At 53.7% G+C, this 19186-nt stretch overlaps 1 protein-coding gene across 1 annotated transcript; it reads left to right on the top strand.

The window, feature by feature from the left end:
- The first annotated feature begins 5827 nt into the window (after positions 1–5827).
- Cox19 (cytochrome c oxidase assembly factor COX19) lies at positions 5828–8512 on the top strand. Its single transcript, XM_090324174.1, has 3 exons — positions 5828–5939; positions 6860–6975; positions 8353–8512. Exons 1-3 carry the CDS (start codon positions 5858–5860, stop codon positions 8431–8433), a joined length of 279 nt encoding a protein of 92 aa, XP_090180300.1. The 5' UTR covers positions 5828–5857; the 3' UTR covers positions 8434–8512.
- The last annotated feature ends 10674 nt before the right edge of the window (positions 8513–19186 follow it).

Here is a 19186-nt window from a genome sequence, read left to right as displayed (position 1 = left end):
GAAAGCAGCGGATAGGGAGGCCCCAGCTCCTCAGGGCCCCACCAGCCCTGCACCTTATAGCTGCCCTCCCCAGGGTGTGCCACACCCCACCCGCCCTACCACCCGAGAATGTGGAACGAGCAGTTTACAGGGGCCCCAGCCAACGGCTTAAAGTGACAGGCTGCTTGGAATGTGGGGTTGGCTTAATGGCAGGGCCCAGAGCTGCAGGGGCTTGGGGTGGGGGTGGAGGGTGGGGGAGTCAAAGGGCCGCCAGCAGCCAGGCCACTGGGATGTCTGTGTCCGTGATGTGTGCCAGACCCAAGGACACAGTGCTCTGCTGTCCTACCCTTGACTGCAGACCCGCCAGTTCTGCATGGTGTCCCCATCAGAGTAGGACTGGGGTCCAGGCTCCAAGGGAGGGAATCACATTACTGCCCCAGAGGAACGTTGGCATGGCGATTTCAGGGGATCCCATGTACCACACATAGACCAGCTCTCCAGTCCATGCTCAGCAAGCCAGCAGCAGTGGGCAGCCCCCACTTCCAGGCCACCCTGGAAGGTCACAGGTGTACCAAGGGGGCAACATCGCCATCTGGTGGCCATGCTTGTCCATGTCACGCTCCTCAGCAGGAGCTGCCCCTGGCCTGGCCTTTCTTTTTTTTTTCTTTCTTCCCAGTCCTGGGCTTGAGCTCAGGGCCTGAGCACTGTCCTTGGACTTTCTCAAGGCTAGAGCTCTACCACTTGAGCCTCAGCACCACTTCCAGCTCTTTGCTATGTATGTGGGGTACCGAGGAATCGAACCCGGGTCTTCATGCATGCTAGGCAAGCACTTTAACCACTAGGCCAAACTCCCGGCCCCTCTTTTTTTTTTTTCTTTTCCTTCCTTTCTTTGCTTCCTCTCTCTCTCTCTCTGTCTCTCTCTCTCTCTTCTCTCTCTTCTCTCTCTCTTCCTTCTTTCCTTCCTTTCTTTCTTTCTTTCTGTCAGTCATGTGAGCTGAATTTAGGGCCTAAGCATTCTTGCTCAAGGCTAGCGCCCTGCTACTTTGAGCCATAGCACCACTTCCAGTGTTCTGGAAGTTAATTGGAGATAAGTCTCACAGCCTTTCTTTTCTGTTGTTGTGGCGGTGATGGTGGTGGTGATTTTTTTTTCCAGGCCTGGGGCTTTCTCAAGGCTAGAGCTCTACCACTTGAGCTACAGCATCACTTCTGGCCCTTTCTGTGTATGTGGTACCAAGGAATCGAACCGGCGTCTTCGTGTATGGTAGGCAAGCATTCTATCACTAGGCCACACTCGCAGCCTCTCTCACAGGCTTTCAGTTTGGCTTTGAACTGTGATCCTCAGATCTCAGACTCCTGAGTAGCTAGGATGACAGATGTGAGCCACCATGCCCAGCTCTGGTGTGGGTTCTCGAGACTAAGGACTTGTTGCCAATTGCCCAGTAGAGACAATCCTTCAGGCCCCAGCCAGGCTGGGTTGGCTTGCTCAGCAGCAGGTGGCAGGTTTATATCCCTGTCCCTCTTGCTCCCCAGTTATGTCCCCCAAGCCCTTGTGGTTGAGCTGGGGAGGAGGCAGCACGCTGGGAACGCGCTGTGCATGCGGTGTCTGTTGGCAGCAGAAGTGGCTGGGCCTGATTCATACTGCCTGTCCCAACATGAGGCAGAGTCCTGTCCCCCAGCAGGGCCTCACACTGGGGAGCTGGCCATACCTAGCAGGAGTACAGAGCCCAGCCCTTGTGCCTCCCAGCTCTGGGCACTCTTGGTTGGCTAGGAGAGGAAACCCAGGCTCAGCTATACATCTGCAAAGCATGGCGTGTTTGCATCCTGTACGACCTGTGTACTTGCTGAGCACTGCTGGGTGACTGCTCAGAGCACGCCCTGTCACCATCACTACCTGTTGGGTTTTTGTGTTTTGCTTTGTTTGTTGTTGTTGTCAGTTGTGGGGCTTGATCTCAGGGTCTTGGGCTCATGGCTAGTGCTCTACCACGTTAAGCAACATCACCACTTCCAGTTTTCTGGTGGCTCCTTCAAGATAAGAAGCTCACGGTCGGGGCTGGGAGTTTGGCCTAGTGGTTAAAGTACTTGCCTAGCATGCATGAAGACCCGGGTTCGATTCCTCGGTACCACATACATAGAAAAAAGCCGGAAGTGGTGCTGAGGCTCAAGTGGTAGAGCTCTAGCCTTGAGAAAGTCCAAGGACAGTGCTCAGGCCCTGAGCTCAAGCCCAGGACTGGCAAAAAAAAAAAAAGAAGCTCACGGTCTTTCCTGCCTGGGCTGGCTTTGAACAATAATCCTCAACTCTCAGCCTCCTGAGTAGCTAGGATTACCAACATGAGTCTGTGAGTTTCTTTGTCAGTTCTTTTCGTGCCCAGTATATGGGGTCCTGCCTGCCCTGAGAAGTCCACTTAAATACTTCAGGAAGAAAGTGCTTATCTATGCGCACGCGCGTGCGTGTGTGTGTGTGTGTGTGTGTGTGTGTGTGTGTGTGTGTGTGTGTGTACACGTGTGCCTTCCTAGGGCTTAAACTGAAGGCCTGGGTGTTGTCCTTTATTTGGTCCTCAAGGTCAATGCTTTACCACTCGAGCCATCATTTCTAGTTTCTTTTGCTGATTAATTGATTAATTTGGGGATAAACATTGGGTGGACTTTCCAGCCCAGCTGATTTCCAACTTCAAACTTCAGATCTCCACCTCCTGAGTAGCTAGGATTTACCAGCATGAGTTAGCAGCATCCGGTTCTTTAAGATGTTTTTGCTCCGTTCCCCACAGCATAATCATTTGGGCCAGTGTTCAAGGTCAGAGGAGAGAGTTGCTCGTTTTTCTATGAGTTGCAGCTCAGGAAAGGAGTATGAAGCTGTATACTACGCTACCAAGGGAGAACTACGTGTGTTACGACACCAGTGCAGTATTGAGCTGTGAATTCTTGGCTCCTAACCTCTCCTTTCCCACTTCTTGTACCTCTGAGCTGTAAATAAAAATCCCCTAACCCAAGCTGTGTGCCGGTGGTTCATATCTGTAATCCCAGCTACTCAAGAGCCTGAGATCTGAGGATCAAGGTTCCAATCTCAACCTGAGCAGGAAAGACCATGAGGCTCTTACCTCCAATTAACCACCAAAAAACCAGAAGTGGGTAGAGTGAGAGAAAAGGCTAAGGACACTTCCAAGCCCTGAGTTCAAGCCCCATTACACATTATACACTCTCTCTCTCTCTCTTTCTCTCTCTCTCTCTCTCTCACACACACACACACACACAAGCACACACACAGAGCTGTAGAGCTCTATAGAGCTAATATAGAACAATAATCATTTGTCAAGCTACAGGCAATTAAAAATGGCTGTCATCTCCCTACGGTTGTCCTCTGCTGCCCTTTGGGTCTCACGGAGCTGTGAGACAAAGACAGAGGCACACAGCAATCTCAGGGGACAAGACTGTGGTTGAATAGCTGATGTGATCAAGTGGAAAGGTTTTTTGTTTGTTTGTTTTTGGCCAGTCCTGGGGCTTGAACTCAGGCCCTGGACACTCTCCCTAAGCTTCCTTTGCTCGAGGCTAGCTTAACTCTACCACTTGAGCCACAGCACCACTTTCAGCTTTTATATATGGTGCCCAGGAATCGAACCCAGGGCTTTCTACATGCTAGGCAACCTCTCTACCCATTAGGCCAGACTCTTGGCCAAGAAAGTGGTTTTTTTGTTTGTTTGCTTGTTTGTTTTGTTTTTGCCAGTTCTGGGGCTTGAACTCAGGGCCTGAGCACTGTCCCTGGGCTTTTCTTCAAGGCTAGTGCTCTACCACTTGAGTCACAGCACTACTTCTTGCTTTTCTATGTATGTGGTACCATATCACATACATAGCAATACCAAGGACTTGAACCCAGGTCTTCGTGCATGCTAGCACTCTACCAGTAGGCCAAACTCCTGGCTCATGAGAACATTCTTTTGCTGGGAAGTAAACGCTTCTACTGCCAGGGGCGGTGGCTCACACCTATAATCCTAAATTCTAAGGATCCCAGTAATCTTAGTTCTAAGGATCGCAGTTCAAAGCCAGCTCGGGCACTAAAGTCTGTGAGACTCTTATCTCCAGTTAACCATTAGGAAAATAAAACGGAAGTTGCACTGTAGCACAAGGAGCAGGGTGGTCGCTTTGAGCTGAAGATCCCAGGGACAATGCCCAGGCCCAGAGTTCAAGCCCTACACCGACCAAAAAAAGGGAAAAGAAAAAAAAGAAAAAAAGCTTCCATAGCCCAGAACACATTAATGAATAACCCAGTGTGTGGCCTCTGCTTCTGTGTGCAAGGTGGTTCTTTATACAGAAAGTGGGCCCAGAGTCCCAGACCAAACACACACACACACCAAAACAAGAATGGACTTCTGGACTTTCCAGTGGGCCCTTCCCATGGGCCTCAGGGGTGGGGTCCTCTCTGATGGGCTGTCCCCAAATATTTGGTACTAGCTTTGGGTACACAGAGCCGAGTTCAGCCTTTGGCCCTGGAATCCAGCTGCAGGGTCTAGCAGAGGGAGTTTGTGGAGGAGGAGCACGCTGCCAAGTTACAAGAGGGGCAGATTCTGGCAAGGGGGACTGACTCCCCTAGACGAACCGGGAAGGGAGTGGGGTTCACAGCAGAATTCCCGTGCTTTTGACTCCTCTGGGGAAGCCAAGGATCTGTCTCCTCTAACTCCAAGCTGAAAGTTAGTGTCTGACGGCACAGAACTTGGCTCTACCTCTGGCCTCTGCTGTTGTTGTCATAGCAACAGTCATGTGAATGCCAGACTTTACAATACAAACTTTACTAAAAAAAAACCCATAGAATATACCCCCCCCCCCAATCCAGTACCTAAGAATATAATCCTTTGAAATCCAGAGCCAGGTGTGACGGGACACAGCTATCATCTCAGCATTTAGGAGGCCGAGAGGCAGGACTGAGAAGTCCAGGCCAGCCAGGAATACAGAGAGAGAACTAATCTAAAAACAACAACAAAAACAAAGCCAGGTGATGGGGGCTCAGTCAGGCTTGCTATCCTATTGACTCAGGAGGGTAAGATCTGAGGATCGCAGTTCAAAGCCAGCCCAGACATTAAAGTCCATGAGACTCATCTCTAATTAACCACTTGTCTCCATGGCAGGGTTTTTTTTTTTAATAAAATAAACACTCAGGGGCCGGAAGTTTGGCCTAGTGGTAGAGTGCTTGCCTAGCATGCATGAAGACCAGGGTTGGATTCCTCCATACCACATATATATAGAAAAAAGCCAGAAGTGGTGCTGAGGCTCAAGTGGTAGAGCTCTAGCCTTGAGAAAGTCCAAGGACAGTGCTCAGGCCCAGAGCTCAAGCCCAGGACTGGCAAAAAAAAATAAAAATTAAATTAAATAAACGCTCAGATATACAGTCCACATGGCAATGGTGTTGGTGTCTTCACTTCTCCCAGCCAAGGAGGGACCAAACCTCAGCGGCCGGGAGACAGGCCTGGGTCAGGCTCCCTGCAGCCACAGCTGAAGCTGAGACTCCTCAACCCCTTTGGTGGTCCTGGGGTTTGAACTCAGCACCTTGTATGGGCCTGGCAGTCCCTCCGTCACTGGGCCCCAGCTCCAGGCCTCGAACTCAAGCTTCTACTGAGCCATGGGAGAATGCATTGCACGTGCGACGGTAGCCCGGGATGCCCTGGCACTGGCACTCAAGAATGGAAGACCCGGCCTTGCATCAGGAACCGGGCGCCCGGATCAGCAGCTTTCCCGACGCGGGGGGGCGGGGCCAGGGCGGGGGGCGGGGCCTGTGGGGCGGACGTACGGCGGCGCCGCTCGACGTGATCGGCACTCCCCAAAGTCGACTCGGCATTCGGCCGACCGCCCTGCGTCCGTAGCTCGTTGAGCTGGCTTCTCAGAAGTCGCAGTCATGTCGACCGCCATGAACTTCGGCACCAAAAGTTTTCAGCCGCGGCCCCCGGATAAGGGCAGCTTCCCGCTGGATCACTTCGGTGAGGACAGGACCCCGGTGGGCAGAGTCGCTTTCTGCGGCTCGCGGGACAGGTGTCTGGGCGAGGCTAGCACTGGGGCGTGGGATGCGGGGTGGGTCTAGCGCGTGGGGGCGTGTCCGGGGCTGGAGGGGCGGGGTTAGCACCTGAGGGGCGTGTCCAGGGCTGGAGGGGCGGGGTTAGCACCTGAGGGGCGTGTCTGGGGTTGGAGGGGTGGGGTTGGCACCTGGGGGCGTGTCCGGGGCTGGAGGGGCGGGGTTAGCACCTGGGGGCGTGTCCAGGGCTGGGGGCGGGGTTATCACCTGAGGGGCGTGTCCGGGGCGGGGGGCGGGGCTAGCACCTGAGGGGCGTGTCCAGGGCTGGAGGGGCGCGGTTAGCACCTGAGGGGCGTGTCCGGGGCTGGGGGCGGGGTTAGCACCTGAGGGGCGTGTCCATGGCTGGGGGCAGGGTTAGCACCTGAGGGGCGTGTCCAGGGCTGGAGGGGCGGGGTTAGCACCTGAGGGGCGTGTCCGGGGCTGGAGGGGTGGGGTTAGCACCTGAGGGGCGTGTCCGGGGCTGGAGGGGCGGGGTTAACACCCGAGGGGCGTGTCCAGGGCTGGGGGCGGGGCTATCACCTGAGGGGCGTGTCCAGGGCTGGAGAGGGGTTCGATTCCTTGGTACCACATACATAGAAAAGCCAAAAATGGTGCTGTGGCTCAGATGGTAGAGCGCCAGCATTGAGAAAGCCCAAGGACAGTGCTCAGTTCCTGAGTTCAAACCCCAGAACTGGCAAAACAAAAACAAAAAAACTAAGAAGCAGTGCCTAGGTCCTAAGTTCAAGCCTCAGTACTGACACCAAAGAGGAACCATGGTGCTATTCTTGGGGCTGCTATGATTATAGGTCCCATTTTCTCCTTAGAAACAAGATTCTGTTCCCATTCTAGGTGAATGTAAACGCTTTAAGGAGAAATTCATGAAGTGTCTCTATGACAATAATTTTGAAAATGCTTCGTGCAGAAATGAATCAAAAGAATACTTAGAGTGCAGAATGGAAAGGCAAGTACAAGCTAACCATTATGACTTCAGCTTTCCAGAGTCTCTTTTTTTTCCCCTCTCCAAAAGAAAAGAAAAAAAAAAGGTCATTATGGCACGTGTTATTCAGCTTTGGGGTTAGCTTGTATTTTTCAGAAACTGTAGATGTTCTGAAATTAGGAAATTTTAGACGTTGATTGTCAGCCTTGGAAACCCTTCTGTTGCACCTGCTTTCCAAACTGGGTGCTGCTAATCTATCATTAAGGTTTCAAAGTCCTAGTCAAAAAACTGCTGAGTGGAGAGATATGGAGACCGGCTGGATTTCTTTCATGTTCTCAAACCATAAAACTATACACTGTGTTGTCTGGTTCTCCTGGGAGCTCCTGGAATGTGGCAGTGATGACAGATGAATGGTTCTGTGTGCCTTGCCCATAGTTTACTGTTAAACGAGAGCCTTTGCTGAAAATAAGAACTATGCTAATCCTCGGCGTAAAGAAGCCCATAACCCGGAAGTGCTTCGTGAGAGAGTTTGCTTTTGATTTCTCTTTTTTTGAGGCTGTGATCGGTTCATGAAGGAATTTAGTCTCCACACAACTGTCTGTTAAGACAGTTTTTTTCTTTTGTGTGTGTGCGTGTGTTCTTTTATGCCAGTATTAGGGCTTGAATTCAGGGATCGGATGCTGTCCCTTAGCTTTTTGCTCAAGACTGGTGCTCTTCCACTTGAACCACACCTCCACTTTTGCCTTGTTGCTGGTTAATTGGCGATTAGAGTAACAGGGCCTTTCTTGCCCTGGCTGGCTTTAAACTGTGGTCCTCAGATGTCAGCCTCCTGAGCAGGATGACAGGTGTGAGCCCCCCAGGTTGCTGCTGTGGGGGTGGACATCTTTGCAGATCATTTTCCTTTTCTTAATCAAACCTAAGGGGCTGATAGGAAGCAGCATTGGCTGGCAGGATTCCAAGCCTCGGGTCCCCATACTCAGCCCCCTTCCCCCTGTGCCTGTCAGCGGGCCAGGTATGGCACCAAACCCGTGCTGGGCTCTCCTGTTTATGGTCTGACCTAAGCCAGGGCAGGGAGGTGGGCACCATGGGGTAGGGAGAGGTTGATTGCCACCTAGGGTGTGATGGGGGGCCAGGAGTGGCCCTGGCGGGTTTGACTAGGCAGGATGGAGCGGGGACCACCCCAGCTCCTCCTCCACAGTTACTAAGGGGACATCTTTGAAAAGGTCTTTTGAGCAGAGGTACGGTTGTGAACTCCTCCTGGGTCTGCCCCAAAATTTAGGGTGCTAGGTGTCCTGGCTCTGTCCCTTTCTCTGTGCAGCTTGGTCCCTCTTGGCCCCAATGTGGCCGGTGCCCCTTGCTCTGCCCTGCCCTCCCTGGTGATGGCTTCCATGTCTCTTTCAGGCAGCTCATGGCGCAGGAACCATTGGAAAAGCTGGGCTTTGGAGACTTGAAGGACAGGAAGACAGAGTCCAAGAGTGAATTTTAATGAGGATGGATTGTGTTGGTGTCCATGGCACCCTAGGAGGAGCACGTGGCTCTGAGGCCTGCCGCCACTCCCTAGGGAGCTAGCCCTATGAACTCCCTATGAACTCTTTCAGATAGCTGTCCCTTCACACCTGCATTGTCCTCCAGTGGCTGCTCTTTGTATCGTGTATATCACAAGATCCTGGGTCTCATGGCGGAGTCAGGAACCCTAGAGGGGTGTCACATTCATCATGGCTGTCACAGCACACAGAGAGTCCCTGTCTCCCTTGTGCTTCCACACTTGCCTGTCACCCTCTCCCTAGCCGGGTGCCCTCTCCTGGGCCAGCCAACTTTATACTACTGGGATTTGAACTCGGCCTCCTGCTTGTTAGGCTGGCATTGAACTATCCCACAGCCCTTCCCCTCCCCTCCCTTCCCCCTCCCAGGCAACTCAGGGCCTGGATACTGTCCTTGGGCTTTCTCAGGGCTAGAGCTCTACCATTTGAGCCACAGCTCCACTTCCAGTTTTCTGATAGTTAATTGGAGGTAAGAGTCTCACAGACTGTCCTGCCTGGGCTAGCTTTGAACAGTGATCTTCAGATCTCAGCCTTGTGAATAGCTAGGATTACAGGGTGTGACCCACCAGCAAGCAGGCTGATGTATGGGTATAATCCAAGGGTCATTTTCTAACCTGTATCAGTCCATTTTTATAAAATGACTACATACATACTTGGTTCCTAAGTTGTTAGTATGTGCAAGTCCCCACATGGGCCTGCGCACCCTCAGACCTACTCCTCCCCTGGCCCTGCAAGGCCCCATCTCGACTTCTGATTGGCTGATGGAGAAGGTAACTGGCCAGGAGGGAGGGAGCAGGCTGGTGGCCTGTCCTGATCTGGGAACTCTCCCTTTCACACAAGCCTGAGAGGCTTAGCAGGCCTCTGCTGCCTGTGGACCCAGGCCCTTTCTGTGATAGGTGGGCTTTGTTAAGCCCCTCAAGTACTTTCTGAAGCTGGATCTGTTTCCTTGTGTCCATTAAGGGTTTACTCAAGTGGCTGGCCCAGTGTCTGATCTGCGCCTCCCAGTGTACTCCAGATTGGGCATGCTATTGATTAATGGTGTCATTAGTTTCCAGCCAACCAACCATTGGTAAGAGCTGGATGTAATCCATAGCCAGCTCTAATCCCAGCTCTCTGGAGGTGACTGCAGATTACCAATTCAAGACTGTAAACAAGACAGTGGTGCAAACAAAAGACCATGGTGCAAGTGGAAACAACTGAATGGCTTGTGTAGAATGGCCTTGTGTAGAAGACCCCTGGGGCAGAATGTCCAGTATGACAGCCACTATAGAGCATCATGTGACCACCGTGGTGGCTGCCGACAGGTCAGATGCACTGAATTGTCACAGAGCCACACAAGGAATGCTGAAGAGCTTCTGACGCGCATGGCCACTGCCAGGAAAGCTTTGCTAAGGTGTGCCCACACCACCTGGCGGACAGGAGCTTTAGTGGGGAAATGGCAGCCTGAGCAATGCACAGCAGACACCTGACTCCTCAGCTGCCAGGCCCCAGGGACCAGGGCCCAGTCTTGGGTGCCTGCAGGTCAGCCTGGTGTGGCCAGAAGCCAGGTGGGCCGCCTCTGCCCTCCATGGGCCAACATTCTGTCCTGCAAAGCTGTTTTGAAATAAAATGTTGCAAGTTTTTTGTACGGAAGGCTGTGTAGTTGAAGGTTGTGCACACACAGACACCTCTCATTTCAGAATAGCTGGCATGGCTCTCAGCAGTCCCAAGATGGAGGCACAGCGCCACTGCCTGGCCATGTGTGTCCCTGCGCTGGAGCACAGCTGGTATGGGCGGAGCCTAGCCTGGACACCCCCCCCCCCAACCTCTGGGAGGCACAGGCAGGAAGCCAGCCTGGGCTGTGGATAAATAAGACATCACAGAGCCCACCTATCTCTGTGTTCTCAGGGTGCACGGGGAGAAGCCATGGTTGCCCACAGTCCCCTTCCCAGAAGGGTGTGAGTGAGCAGAGGTCGCCGTGCCCCTGTCCCAGGCATGTGGATGAGCTGGGGACTGGTGCATGCGAGTAACACTGAGAGAGACGCTGCTCCTCTTGACTCTGTCTGCCATGGCCAGTGGAGGGCAGGCAGCATGGGACCCAGAGACCTTGGTCCCCTCAGGAGCCCCCTCCCACCTTTATCAGCTGCAGAGGCACTGTACCCCAAGTGGCAATTCCATGTTTTCCTCCAAACCAGCAGCAACTTCACACCCTGCTTTGTTCCCCAGTCCCCCTGCCCTGGGCGACCCCGCCCACTCATCTGTAGACACTGAGGGTTGGAGGGTTACAGCCTTGGATACACTGCTCTGCCCTGTGCACCCCCAGATGTGGGGAGCTGCACACATTCTCAAACTCACCTGGGAGGGTACCTGGGGTCTAAGGGCCTTGAGGTCCCCTGCAGGGGTCCCCTTCCTGATCCTGGGCTGCAGGTGGCCTCTTCATTGTCTCCGCCCCACCCCCCAGCAAAGTCACAGGCAGTTTCTCAGGACTGAGCTTTGGTTTTGCCAAACTCACTTTGCAGGCTTGGCAAGTGCTTTGTCACTGGAGCTACAGTCCGGTGGGGGCCCCCCACCCCTTTTGTTTCTAGCTCCGCTCAGGCTGAACTTGATCATCCTACCTTTGCTTCCTATAATTGGGCACCACTACAATTGGCTCAGGGTCAATTGTTGGTTCTGGAGCTTGGGCTCTGGGCCTGGGCATTGTCCCTGAGCTCTTCAGCTCAAAGCTACCACTCTGCCCCTTGAGCCACAGCACCACTTGTGGTTTTCTGGTGGTTAATTGGAGATCAGAGTCTCATGTACTTTAATGCCTGGGCTGGCTTTGAACCAGGATCCTAAGATCTCAGCCTCCTGAGTAGCTAGGATTACAGCTATGAGCCAATGTACGGCTTTCTCAAGGCTAGAGCTCTACCACTTGAGCCACAGCACCACTTCTGGCTTTTTCTATGCATGTGATACCGAGGAATCAAACCTGGGTCTTCATGCATGCCAAACTCCCTGCCCTCTAGTATTTTTAAAATTTTATTTATTTATTTATGGTTGGTTTTCCTTGGGCTTTCTCAAGGCTAGTCTGTACCACTTGAGCCACAGCACCACTTCTGGCTTTTTCTGGGTATGTGGACCAAAGAATTGAACCCAGGGCTAGGCAAGCACTCTACCAGTAGGCCATGCTCCTGGCCCCACTGTTTTCTACTCCTTGGTGCTGCAGCTTGCTAGCAAATGATGAGAGCGAGAGACAGAGACAGACACAGACACAGAGAGAGGTGCTTAGAAGCAGGGGACAGGAAATGTAAGCCATCCACCACAGTGTGCCAATCCCCAAAGCATTCATGTATCTGGTGATCCACGCAGAGGAGAGACGCTGGCTACTGTTCAGCAATTGTTGGTACAGAATAATGTGGCTCCTTCTCCCTTGTAGTTTATGGCTCTCGTTTATAACTAGCATGTATCATTTTTATGGAAACAATAAAGTCCTTCGTTTAAAGAAGCTCATTGTGTTGAGCTGTACTTTTATAACCTTCTGAGTTAGATGCCTGTGGTAATATCATATTGCATCTGAAACCCGTTGCATGTGCTGTTGTGGGCGTAGACAGACATGTGGACACCACTGGTTGGGTCTGGAGTTTGGGACATACACAGTGGTGCCCGGATGTACCACAGTGGTGCTTGGCCCGCCAGGCCTCTGTCCACCACAGGCTTCCTTCTGTCTCCCGTCTTGAAAACAGAATCTTAGCACCAGTTCTCGTATAAAATCTGTTATGGAGATTAATGTCGTTATGGGTGAGAAGACAGAGATTTTATTATTGCCAGACATGACCGCCACCAAGCAAATGTCTGTCACAATCCTGCCAGTCTCATGCCTCTTCTAGGGGGGACCAATCAAATGCCACAGCTCTGGGCTCACAGAGTTATGAAGTTGAGTACCTGGAGGGCAGAGGTGGCTCCCCGGGCAGGAGGGCTGAGCCGGCACTGGCACCCGCAATCTCAATCGGCCTCTTCTACAGGCACCCCTCTTGCTACAGAGCCCGGGCATGTTCCCCACCAAGTTTCATTAGGGAAGAGGGGTGTGAGGGGTATTCCAGACCACCAGCTTTTTTTTTTTTTTTTTGCCAGTCCTGGGGCTCGAACTCAGGTCCTGGGCACTGTTCCTGAGCTTCTCTTTCTCAAAATTAGTGCTCTACCACTTGAGCCACAGCGCCACTTCCAGCCTTTTCTATTTATGTGGTACTGAGGAATTGAACCCAGGACTTCATGCATGCTAAGTGAGTACTCTACCACTAAGCCATTTTCCCAGCCCCATCACCAGCTTTTTGCAGTCTCCCAGATTTCTCTGTCCAGGCTGGCCACAAACTGAAGTTCTCTAGATCTTGGCCTCCTGACCTAGGCATGAGCTCCTGGCTCTGTTTTTTTTTTTTCCTTCCCTTTGTCCCCTCAGGGTTGTTTTTCTGGCCTTTCCCAGGGGCTGTGGCTGCCATATCAGGCCTCCTCCACCTTTCCCTGGCTGGCACACCCCAGATGGGTCCCACCCCAGGACAAAGAACAAAGGGGGGCATTGCATTGCAGCAGGCCAAAGGCTTATGGTGCTGGTGGTTGAGATAAAGAGGTGGTGGGGGTAGCCGGGCTCAGGTACTTTTCCTGCCAGACTCCGTGACAGTGGGAGAGAAACCTCCAAGACCCACCCTAGACAGCCTGCACCAGGCAATGTGGAGACCTGGGCATGCGCAGTGCTGCTGAGCCATGAGGCCCAGCCTGGAGGAGCTGGTACACTGTGCATATCATGGCCCAGGGAAGCCTCAGCTCTACCAGGAACCCCTGAGAACTCCAGCCCCTGGGGTCTGAGTGGGGAGCAGAGGGAGGGGCTAGGCTACCAGTAGCTATGGAGGGGACAAGACGACGTCTCCCCTGACCTGGGCATGGGAAACGCCTAATGCCATCTGTCCCCTTTCCCGCAGCCCCCATGAAAGCCGGTCCAGAGCTTTCTGTCACTCCTGGTCATGGATTTACATGACTAGCAGAAACTGGGTTCCATGGGGCTATTGCCCCAAACAGCCTGGGGTGCAGGTAGTCACAGAGCAGAGTGTCCAGGAGGGGACAAGACATGGTGGAGTGAGGTGTCCCCTCATGCAGCTGGCAACTAGTAAACTTCCCCAAGGGACGGAGGAGCAGTGACAGTTTTGGTACTTAGTGGGGTTCCTTCTGGAGAATTCTGGAAGACAAGTCTGGAGCCCCAAAGGGAATTACAATCAGAATGTGGCCCCCTCACCTGCCTGGCACACCTGGATAAGCAGAGCCGCTGTGTTCTGTTGCCCCCTTCTGGACAGTGGTGGCACTGCAGGTCCCAGGTGCTGCACATATTGGAGGTATGTGTATGGAGGAGTTGTCTTTATTTTTTAAATAATTTAATTTCTTTTGTGCCAGTCTTGGGGTTTAAACATCACAGGCCCTGGGCACTATCCTTTAACTTTTTACTCAAGACAGGTGCTCTACCCCTTAAGCCACAGCTTCACCTTCAGCTGTTTTGGTGTTTAATTGGAGATAAAAGTCTCACTGGTTTTGTTTCTGACTGGCACTCAAGGCTAGCACTCTACCACTTGAGCCACAGCTCCACATCTGGCTTAAGCAGACATACGAGTCTCATTAGGGCCTCCCAGGAGTTTGGTCTAGTGGTAGAGTGCTTGCCTAGATGTACATAGACCCAGGTTCGATTCCTCAGTACCACATATACAGTAGTGTTGTGGCTCAAGTGGTAGAGTGCTGGACTTGAGAAAGCCCAAGGACAGTGCTCAGACCCTGAGTCCAAGCCCCAGGACTGGCAAAAAAAAATAAGAGTCTCACTGATTTGTGGGGGGGTACCTGGGCTGAACAATAAACTGCAATCCTCAGATCACAGCCTCCTGAGTATCTAGGATTACAGGCACCAGCCACCAGTGCCTTGCTCACCCCAGTTTTTTTTTTGATGGTTAGAGAAAGAGTCCTTTAGATTATTCTCCCTGGACTGGCTTTGAACTGTGATCCTCAGATTTTGGACCCCTGAAGAGCTAGGATTACTGGTTTAATAGTTGTTAAAGTGACCCATGTCCCCTGCAGCCAGGGGCCCTCAACCCCACCTGTCACCCCATGTCCCTTGTATGGCTTGAGGAAAAGATGCCCAAGCCATCTTGGCCCCGAGGAGGCAGCTTTGCCCCTCTCCCTGCTCCACACACGTCCTGGGCCTCTGGGCAGCAGACTGTGGCACCAACAGCTGTCCTGGGGACTCTGCCACTCTGCCGGATTTGCACTTCTCCTGAGCAAAACTCCTTGAAAACACTGTGCTACAGATGTATCTTGCCATTCTGTTTTTTTGTCCCTGAGTGAGAAGCAAGTCCTTTGGCTGGGGGCAGGCCAGGGGCCCCACTCAGAGCAGGTAGAGCTTAAACCAGGAGCTGCGGCCCCTCACGAAGGCCCTGCCTTGCATGCTAATGATCATTGTCATCTAAGCCTGACTCTTGCAGGGCAAGACTGACTCTGGCACCTCTGGGAGGGCTTGGATCTGGCCTGAAGATACTTGGCAGAGGGGCGTGGCCATAGTCACAGCAACCCAGTCCTTCTGGCGAGCCCAGGAGAGGGATGGAGGCCCTAGGATGCCAGCATAGCTGGTGTCCTCAGGCCTGGTCCTGGCTCTGTGCTCTTCAGCCCACTGTGGGGAAGACAGAAAAGGTCAGGCAATTCCCTCCCTGCTCCTCCACTCCCTAGGATGGAGCTGGGGCGAGGTCAATTCCTAAGTTAGTGATTTTGTGCTCCCAAGTACCCCAAAGATAGGGCACCTGGGAGCTGGCCTGCCCTATTCCCAGGACCCCAGGACCTAAGTTCAGGAACCCTCCAGCCGCAGAATCCTCCATCTAAGTGAGACCCCATGCCAGTCCAGGATTCCGCCTGCAGGTGGCCTGTGCAGACCTGTCCAATGGCTGGTCCCACTGTGTCTGTCCTGAGTCGTGTCCTGTACTGTCCCCTAGTGGGCAGGCACAGCCCTGTTGGGCTCCCAGTAGCTCTTGGGCAAGCAGCTGGCGTTTGGGTAGATCTGGGATGAGCAGACATGTTTTTGCCCCCACCCTCCCCCCGGTGGGACCGGCAGGAGGATGGTGGGATGGTGAGGCTGGGAAGAGTGGGAGGGAAACTGGAGGCTAGGCCCACAGGCTGGTCTTTGCCTGGCTCTCCTGGGTATCAATGATTCAGACAGCTGAGACACGCCCCCCCCCTTGTAGCAGTAGCTCCAGAAAACCAGCTGTGGACAGGTGTTGCCCTCAGAGCTGCAGGCAGGGCAGAGAGGCACCTTGGACAGTGGCGGTGGCTCCAGGCTCTTTCCATTTCTGATGTTGCCTGCAGTTATGATTCCTAGGTTGCAGACACACCCTGCTCTCTGTCCACCTGCCTGAGGTCCTGCTGGCCTAGGGACACACTAATCAAGTGTCACCTCAACTTAATGACATCCTCAAGATCCCCCACTAAGATCACATCCGTAAGTACCTGAGTGGAGACCACTGAGCCAAGGCTTGAGCTAGCACAAACATGGAGCCCACCCCATGTGCAGTTGCTCCGGGAGGGCTGGGGTCCCTCTGAGTCGTGGGCCATGTCCTCCAGGGCCCCATAACTGACAAAAAAATAAAAAACAAACAATACATTAAAAATTTTAGTCTGTGAACTGTCAGCTCCTGATAACAAGAAAGGGACTGTTTGAAGGAGTCTGTTTTCCACACTGCCCTTCCTGGCACTGGTCACCAACACACTAGACCTTGTCAGCCGAGTTGCTCAGCTGGGTACCTGGTGCTATGAAGCTTTGTGCTTCAGCAGGAGGTCATCTTTCCTCATCTGAGAGGCTCTGCCTTACCTGACAGGGGGTTTCAGGGAGGTGGGCGGCAGGAAGGGGCTTAGGGTTTCCCTCTCATTGACCTTAGAACATGGCTGTTCTGCAGGCCAAGATCCAGGCCCATCTCCAACTGGGCATCTGTAGGAGCTCAGTTTGCAATCAAAGCTGCCTGAAGTCCTACTATGTGCAGCCTCCTATGGACCCACTATGCCCTCTCCTGTTGACGATGTACAGTCCCCTTTGGCCCTACAGTGTGCAGCTTCCTGCTGACCTACTGTGTACAGTCTCCTGTATTTGAGGCCTATGTGAGGCCCCCTTCTGACTTACTGTGGGCAGGCTACTTTCAGCTCTACTTACATGAATTCCTACACACCTACTGTGTGCAGCTCCTGAGCTCAGGGGACAAGCCCTGTCTCCAATGATTCCCCTGCCCACAATCTGCCCAGAGTGGCTAGTCTTGCCAGGCTCCTGCTCAGCTCTGGGAAATTCCTAGGGAACTGGGGGTGGGGGGGCAGGGGGAGATTGTAATTGAGACAGACCTGGGACAACAGATAAGTGAGGCCCCCAGGGAGCAGGACAGGGACCCCTGGCAGGTGAGCTGCAATGGGCATGCTGCCATCCCCAAGATGCTCTTGGCCAGGGCTGGTCTGGGTTTGGCCACCCAGGAAGCCGGCGTGCTCCCTCCCCTGCTCCCCAATCCTCACCCCTCCCTGTCCCAGAGAAGGTTCAGGGCCTGGAATCTTGCCCCTGATGCCCTTTTAGGCTGCAGCCTGGCCCAAGGTCTACCTTCTTGTCACACCCAGCCTCCACCCCTCCACAGGCCTGGGCTCACCGCTCTGCAGGGTGCACATCTCTGTTGTATATTATTCACCCCAGTCCTGCCAGGAATACGTGAGCTGCAAGGGGCCTTGGGCAAGTGCATGAACCTCTCCAGGCCTCTCCTTTTCCTGCCTGTGAGGCTGAACGGAGAAAAACGTATAAGCAGGACGTGGAAGCCAGGCCATGATGAATGTGCCTGTGTGTCATCCTCCGAGCTCATACTGGGTGGCAGGTTCCCAGCCTGGCACGAGGCCCAGAGATGGAAATGCCACCTGTCTGTACTCAAAAAGGCTCCAGTGGGATGCAGGAGGCAGACACAGGACCAGTTAAAGGGAGAGAGCGCCAATTCCACAGGGCTGGAGAATGAGGATATGTATTCTCCCTGTGGTGGGTGGCTGCGTGCTGCCTGCAGCTGGCAGAACCAGCTTCCATTTGGTGTTGGCCAGGGAGTGGGGGACAGAAGCTACCATGGGCACATAGGTGTGGCCTCAGCCAAGGGTCACTGGGTAAGGATTGTGGGTAGCTGTTTCCATATGTAACTCCACCTGAAACACTTGCAAAGACTTTGGTACATTCCGGAAGGTGCTAAGGGGTTGTTAACAGGATGCATTAACATCCAAGCCAGTGGCAGGGTGAGCAAATTACTGTCCACGTGAGTATTTTGTATGTGTGTGTGTGTGTGTGCTGGAACTGGGCCTTGAACTCAGGACCTGGACATTGTCCCCGAAAACCAGTGTTCTGCTCTACTACTTGAGCCACAGTTCCATTTCCAGATTTTGGGCCTGGGCACTGTCTCTGAGCTATTCAGCTCAAGGCTACCACTACTCATCCACAGCACCACTTCTGGTTTTCTGGTGGTTAATTGGAGATAACAGTCTCACAGACTTTAGTGGCTGGGCTGGCTTTGAAACACGATTCTCAAGTCTCAGCCTCCTGAGACATGAAGGATTACAGGCATGAGCCACCTCGCCTGGCCCAGGCTGGGTTTGAACTGCAGTCCTCAGACCACAGCCTTCTGAATAGCTAGGATTATAGGTGTGAGCCACTGGTGCCTAGCCAGATGCAAAAGTCAGGAGCTGCTCACTCCTTCAATCCTAGCTACTCAAGATGCTGAAATCTGAAGAACTGTTTTTCTTTCTTTCTTTTTTTTGCCAGTCCTGGGGTTTGAACTCAGGATCTGAGCACTGTCCTTGCACTTTACTCAAGGCTAGAGCTCTACCACTTGAGCCACAACACCACCTCCAGCTTTTTGCTACTGAGGAATCGAACCCAGGTCTTGGTGCATGCCAGGCAAGCACTCTACCACTAAGTTAAACTCCCGGCCCAGGACTGTTTTTCAAGACAAACCCAGAGAGAAAAGTCTGTGCAATATAACCAGCAAAAAGCTGCACTGGAGGCATGGCTCAGATGGTAGAGCACTAGCCAAGCAGGCAGAGCTGCTTGTGTGAGGCCCCGAGTTCAAGCCCTGGTGCTGTCTGTCACCCCACTCCCCAACAAAAGTGAAGAAAGCAGAGGCCACATGCTGGTGCAGGCATGAAATCCCAGCACTCTGGGGGGGGGGGGGACCATGAATTCGATGCCAGAGAGGGACCTTGTCTCAAAAATTAAACGTTCAAAAAGGAAAGACTTGGAAAGGCTGCTCAGGCTTGCTAAGGAGGGCGGGCACTGCCCCAGCACCTTTCCTCCAGGGCCCCCCAGTCTGCTTTATCAGGAGCGTGAGTTCTGTGGGCATCGCTGCGGGTGCGCGCGCGCGCGCGTGGCGAGGGGGCCGGGGCGTGTGCGCCATCTAGGGTGAGGTCTCCCCCTTCCCCCCCCGCACCGCGTCCCTGACACCCCCCGGCTCAGGGCGGGGACGCTGGCACGGACCGGCGCGGCCCCAGGCGCGGTCCAGGGCGGTGGCCGGGCGCCCCGCGCACGCACGGTGGTGGGGCCGGCGGGGTGCGGCCGGGCGCGGGGGGCGAGGCGGCCGCTCCCAGGCCGCGCCGCTGGGGGCCGCCCGCGGGCCGGGCCGGCGGAGGCTCGGAGCCGGGGCCCGCGCCGCACAGCTCGGCGCGGCGGCG

The sequence above is a fragment of the Megascapheus bottae genome, chromosome 34 (genome assembly GCF_031878675.1).
Source record: "Megascapheus bottae isolate mThoBot1 chromosome 34, mThoBot2.hap1, whole genome shotgun sequence".
Lineage (NCBI taxonomy): Eukaryota > Metazoa > Chordata > Mammalia > Rodentia > Geomyidae > Megascapheus > Megascapheus bottae.
This window is presented reverse-complemented; position numbering and strand designations above follow the sequence as displayed.